The sequence below is a fragment of the Fopius arisanus genome, unplaced genomic scaffold (genome assembly GCF_000806365.1).
Source record: "Fopius arisanus strain USDA-PBARC FA_bdor unplaced genomic scaffold, ASM80636v1 scaffold00309, whole genome shotgun sequence".
Classification (NCBI taxonomy): domain Eukaryota; kingdom Metazoa; phylum Arthropoda; class Insecta; order Hymenoptera; family Braconidae; genus Fopius; species Fopius arisanus.
Window position 1 is genome coordinate 37,880 of NW_011888048.1, and position 6,583 is coordinate 44,462.

Sequence of the window (6,583 nt, forward strand, 5' to 3'; positions counted from 1 at the left end):
GGTTTCTCTGGGAAAAGGAAGGACGGAAGTGACGTCGTGACATGGTAGCGCGATACTAATGCGCAGAAGACAAAAATTATTTTTAACACAATTTTTTTTCATTTTCAGGATTTTAGGTCATCAATATAATAGTAAAACATATAAAAATTAATTAAAAGTGAATTAAAATCATGAGAAACGCACGGATCTATTTACATCGCATCAGTATCATAAACGTTCGATACCAGTACGCCGTACTCGTACCATACCAGTACGGCGTACTGGTATCGTACCTTTATAATATACCAGTATGTCGTACTCGTACAATACCAGAACAATACTAGTACGGCGTACTGGAATCGTCCCTTTACGATACTGATGCGATGTAAACGGACCCAGACTTCTCTACCCAGATAGCACAGCGTACCGTTGTGTTTTCTGGAGTACGGCCGTACTGGTATCGTACCTGCACCGTACTACCGCGAGATGGCGACGTACGCTCATACGAGTATGATACTAGTATCGTATGCGTACGTCGTACCGCTCCAAGCCTGTACGAAATGCGGTACTCAAAACCCGTACGATACTAGCACGGCGTACCGGTAGCGTACCCATTCGCAAAAAAAGTATGACGGACTTCAAGAATGCGGGTACTGTGTCGGTACATCGTACTGATATCGTACCCATTCGAAATACAAGTATCGCGTACTCTTATAATACTGATAGTATAGGTATGAGAGTATTGTAAGAGTACGCCATAAATGTACTCCATTTCGACATTTTAATAAAGTATTTATTTCGGTTTTTTTTAGAGGAGTTTTTTAGAGTAGTAGAGTAGTAGTAGTTGCAAAAATGAACCTCTCCTTATACTCATTCCGCCTATATGTACGACGTACTAGTATTGTACGAGCATTGTACGGGTACGGCGTACTGGTATATCATAAAGGTACGATACCAGTACGCCGTACTAGTATTGTTCTAGTATTGTACGAGTACGGCGTACTGGTATATCATAAAGGCGCGATACCAGTACGCCGTACTAGTATTGTACTAGTATTATACGAGTACGGCGTACTGGTATAGTACCTTTATGATATTTATGCGATGTAAACGGATCCAGACTTTCCTGATGATTTGAATTAATTTTTAATTAATTTTTTTTCTTAATTACTTTAAATATTGTTTGCTATTGTTCATGGCCTAAAATCCTGAAAATGGAAAAAACATTGTCTTCAAAATAATTTTGGTCGTCTGCGCATCAATACCGCGCTACCCTGTCGCGACACCGCTTCCGTCCTTCCTTCTCCCAGAGAAACCCCCATGAACCAGACGTGCCATTTTTTGTTCTGTGTTTTGAAGTGTTTTTTGGAGGAAGTTTTCCATTTCAGCGGGTGTTTTGTGTTCCAGAAGAAAGTTTAGTGGTTCCCGATTACTTTGAGGTAAGTTTTTCAATTAATTTAACTTTTATAATGCACAAAAAATGCCCTGAAATTTTCAACCATGTGTGGCGGTTATGGCCTCTTTCACATGTTTTATTTTTGCTTTAAAAACTTGTATTTTGATCTCTTGTGCCGGTTCGTTGAGTAAAAATCATTCAATTGTTAAAGTACTACATTCGGAGATAATTTAGCGGTGGTTATTTAAAGTTTAATTACTTTACGAGCAATGAGCTATGTCCAATCATGTTTTCATGAACAATTTTCACGAATCAATTCAAAACAAATTAACGAATTTTCCAAATTAAATTATTTGCATCCTGAATTGTTATAATTATTATCAAATTTGTCGCGTAATTAAATGTTTTCACTCATTTTACCTCATCATGAGGTTATCGCAAAATATCTACCAAGTTAAGCTTGGTAGCTACATTTCCTTAATAAATCTTGTTGTGGAGAGACATGCGAGTTACTAATTAGATTTTTGAAATATTTCCAAATATTGGGGAAAATCCGTAACATTCTTCGGAAGTGTAACTAAGAGTTATTACTAAAATACTCTTATTGTACTTCTTAATCACTAAATTGCTCTAAATAAATAATAGCAGCAATAGGAGAACAACAAAATTCAATTTAACATCCTGTTTATATATTTATATAAATATTACGACTATCAGTAATCGATTTTGTTAGTCGTTTTGTATGCCACAATATCATTGCGGAAAAAAAAACATACAAATGTTTGAGTTTTGCACGTGTTTCGTCAACTATTTTATGCTTCCCACAGATTCTCTTTGAAAAAAGAACGTGATCTACGAAGTAATCACGGTTGTGACCTACAAGTTCAGCCAAGGTTGTATGATAAATTTTGGTTTTTCTTCCTACAGAAACGGTATATGAATTACTGATAAATTAACTGATAACTAATTGCTGATATATTTCAATCTGCATCGTAAACTCCGCGTTTTTTTAGCTAATCTAAAATCTAATAATAATTCCAAGTGGTTTTAGTAGACCGGTCCGGTGTCTACGTTTTGAGTGGATTTTAGTAAAACGGTATATAATCGTTATCTTTGTGAATCATGTTTCAATTGAGTATAAAACGTAGGCGAAAACATCCAGACACTCTCAGTCGAGAACATAAACGTCGGTTATCGCGAATTCGAGAATTGGCGCGCCGTGAACGTGAAGAATTGCAAATTCATTCTCAATTAAATATTCCCAGTTTTGCTCGAGAGAATCATATTTCTGCACAAGCTATGGCTCCTCAAAATAATGATGCAATGGAGAACGACGATCTTCATCTCCACACTTCTCACTTCGATAATAGCACGCTTGATCTTTCGAATGTTCCTCGCGCGCTCGAAGATTTGAATCTCTCATGCGCGCCACACGAAGGCGATCCCAACGGGGGACCGGACGCGCCGAACAATTTGAATCCCCCCAACGCGCCAAACGAGCAAAACGACCCCGATGGAATTCCGTCTTTCGCGCAGCAGTTGGCTACTACTTTCGTCAGAAGTAACATGACTCATCGCCAAATGAATAGTGTGCTTGCCACTCTTCGGACCCATTCTTGTTTTAAACAATTGCCCATCGATTGTCGTTCAATCCTCGACACACCGCGAAATCCTGCGGAAGTTGTAAATGTTGCTGGAGGAGAGTATCTTCACCTAGGGCTTCGTGAAGCAATAATTTCTATTCTTCAAAAAACTCCCACTAACATGATTCCTGACTCGTTCAAAATCGATTTTAGTACGGATGGGGCTACATTGGATGCTCAACAAAAAATTCAAATGTGGCCAATTCAAATTCGAATCGCGAACATTCCACGTTGTAAGCCAGAAATTGTAGGTGTTTGGCGTGGTTCTTCTAAACCTACTAATGCTCATGAATTCCTCGATCGTTTTATCAATGACTTTTTGGAAGTCAATAATAATGGAGGCATTGTTCACAATGACAAATTATGTCCGACTGAGCTTCGATGTTTTATTGCTGATGCACCGGCTCGCGCGTTCATTTTAGCCCATCTCGGTCACACTGGTGCTCATCCCTGTTCCAAATGCTGGATTAAAGGCGACTCAATTCGTCGGGGAGTCACGGCATTTCGTGGTGTCGCCCACAGACCTCGAACAGATCAAGAATACGCTGATCGCATTGATGGTGAACACCATTCCGACATCGATAGTCCTCTTCTTCGTCTTCCCATGGGTCTCGTCACTCAAGTTCCATTTGATTACATGCATTGTGTCTGTTTAGGTATCACCAAAAAGATTCTCTCTGTTCTCGTGAAGGGAATGTATGCATCAGATTTAAAGCTTCGACCTGATTCGCTTGGAGCTCTGAATGCTCGGCTGCGCGTAATGAAATTACATTGTCCGGTAGAGTTTGCCCGCAAACCAGAAGACTTGATGCGTTTTTCAACGTTCAAGGCCACGGAATTTCGTCAGATTCTACTTTACACAGGTCCGGTATTGCTCAACGGAATGGTAGATGCATCGGTTTACTTACATTTTCTAAGTTTTCACGCTGCCATGCGTATTTTGACGCGTCCGTCCGGAACATTGCAAAGCGATTATGAGCTGGCTCAATCACTGATACGCATTTTTGTTGAGAACTGCGAAATGGTTTATGGTGCGGAATTCATGAGCTACAATCTTCATTGTCTCCCCCATGTCGTTGAGGACGCTAAACGTTTCGGATGTATTGATGGATTCTCGGCATTTCCTTATGAAAATAATATGACGTACTTCAGGGAATCTTGTCGCAAACCACATCAGCATTTGCAACAAATTTACCGGCGAAATATAGAAAGGAAAACCGTGGACATCCGGGAAGGAATCTCTGTTGAGGAATCAGTTGCTTCAAGATTAGTTGCTGGCAAACGTTGGCATGGACCTCTTCCACCATCTGTTCCAGCAAATTGTTCTCAATATCGCTCACTCCAATATCGCGGCCTCATTATTTCGTTGAATAATCGCGATGACACGGTGCTTTTGGATGATTCTTCGATAAATATTGTTCAAAATATTATCACAATTGACGATGAATACTGCCTTGTCATGAAGAAGTTCAGAAGGGCTGACGAGTTCTTTAACGTCGGGTGTTCATCAACCTCAGTTGGAGTTTTCCGCTGTTCAGCCCTTCTTGATGAAACTTATAATGTTCCAATTTCTCAGGTTTGCGGTAAATGTTTTCGAATGCCTTACTGGCATAGAGATTGTCCTATTCCCATCCCCGGAGTTTTTATTGCAGTTTTGCTAGCATCATCGCTGTCTGTGTAGGAGTTTTGCCATCTACGGTTTTTTATTGTGATAGATTCTTCTATGCGTCTGTTGATGTATGTTCCGACAGAAATAATATTATTGCGGTTTGCCCATTGTGTCCAGCTGAGTTGGTGGGGCATCCATTAGTACTTTGCTTGCCGGTTGCATTTCATTGTTATCTTCTGTCTGTCGCGGTAGAGTTCGGTAACGGTTAACAATTTGTGAAGGTTGCGAGAAAGTTGAGAGTGCATATAGAGTTAGGGCAAATTCGGATTATACTGTTTACTATCCACTGATAATTTTCGGGCAGAGTTTAGTGTTGATTTTTACAAGTGTCATTAAAATGTAATTCTTAGATTTTTCGTTTTTACTCCAATGGAATATCTTGTTTGGCAAGGGATTTGGTGATGGAGTCTACCCAAGAACGGGGACAGGGAGTACGGGTGCGAGGAGGAGGGCGAGGACGCGGCAGAGGAGCAGCAGGAGGAAGAGGCGGAGGAGCAGGACGGGGATCACGTGGGCGAGACCCTCTCATAACGGCACGCGCCCTGTCATCGATGGCGGCCGACATCGAGGCGATCAATTCCCTTTCCCAAACCCCTTCATCCCTTGTCCATCCTATAGCTTCAACATCTACCTTCCAACACTCCCAAACTACCTCTTTTATTTCCCAACGGAGCTCCACCCCGGACTGCAACTCACAGAGTCCATCCCGTCCATTGATGTCCCCATTAACACCACGCCGACCACCGGAGTTTGTTTCAGGGGCTGCTGCGATTGAGGCAAGGAGGAGTAGAGCAGAGGCGCTGAGGGCAGAGGGTGAGAGGCTCCAGGCAGAGGCAGCAGCAGCAGCAGAGGTAGCAGCAGCAGCAGAGGCAGCAGCAGAGGCAGCAGCAGCAGAAGCAGAAGCGGAGGCAGCAGCAGCAGAAGCAGAAGCAGAGGCAGCAGCAGCAGAGGCAGCAGCAGCAGAGGCAGAAGCAGTCGTAGCAGCAGAGGAAGAAGCAGCAGCAGCAGAGGAAGCAGCAGTGGCAGTAGCAGCAGCAGTTCCAGCAGCAGTAGCAGCCCCAGCAGCAGCAGAGATGGACGAAGCAGCGGAGATGGCCGGTGCTCCACGATGGGCGTGAGTCACATTAAAAAAAATTGGATTTCTGGGCTAAAAGTAACAGGTGTTCCTTCACAACAACTTATTTTTACAGGTACTATCTGCTAAATAAACTACAGGCAGTCGAGCGCTTGGTAAGGTAAGATCACAGATCGATGCAATGTTTTTTGTAGAAAATTATGAATCTCATAACACTCAGAATTCTCATTCAATATTTCTTTCTTTTCAGGCAACATCAGCGTCAACAATTGCAGAGACCTGATGACCTCCCTCAAGGATTCCCGCTGAAGAGTTTGCAGGACTTCCTCGCATTTGAAAATGCAGACCCTAGCATTTTCGATGATTTAGTATGTATAATAATTGTTTTCCAATATTTTTTATAGCGATCCAACAAATATTAATTGGTCTCTATTTTAACAGGTTGCATTTTTCGTCCATCTCGGAGAGGATAATCCGCAGGAATGTGCGAATGCTTACTTCCATGCGGCATTCCATCCCGAGGAGCACGTATCGGAGGAAATGACGTGGAAGGGGATTCCCCGTGACGGCAATCCTCCGATCGTGAAGTACTCCCTCCAAAGGAGCCGCTTTACTCGTGCTTGCCGTGGTAAGTACTTATGGTCTGTCTCATAATGATTCAGATGTACAATAACATCCTACCTACCGATTCATACTATCTACTTTTCTTTCAGAGGCCATGCAGAGAAACAACAAGTTTCCAGGGCCACGGGAAGACCAATTCTGCATCTGCATGCAGAGGTCCCTGAAGGCCCTGGAAAACCGCCGCCGCCGCAAACGAC

The 6,583-nt window shown here is 42.4% G+C and overlaps 1 protein-coding gene across 1 annotated transcript; it reads left to right on the forward strand.

Annotated features, from left to right (window-relative positions):
• The first annotated feature begins 3,139 nt into the window (after positions 1-3,139).
• On the forward strand, positions 3,140-5,218 carry LOC105272814 (uncharacterized). The gene is made up of 2 exons (XM_011315038.1): positions 3,140-3,714; positions 5,095-5,218. Exons 1-2 carry the CDS (start codon positions 3,140-3,142, stop codon positions 5,216-5,218), a joined length of 699 nt encoding a protein of 232 aa, XP_011313340.1.
• The last annotated feature ends 1,365 nt before the right edge of the window (positions 5,219-6,583 follow it).

Coding starts and splice junctions, on each gene's coding strand:
- LOC105272814 (XM_011315038.1), top strand. CDS start 3,140: ATGATTCCTGACTCGTTCAAAATCGATTTTAGTACGGATGGGGCTACA. Junction 3,715..5,094: donor TCTGTTCTCGTGAAGGGAAT/GTATGCATCAGA, acceptor TTGGTGATGGAG/TCTACCCAAGAACGGGGACA.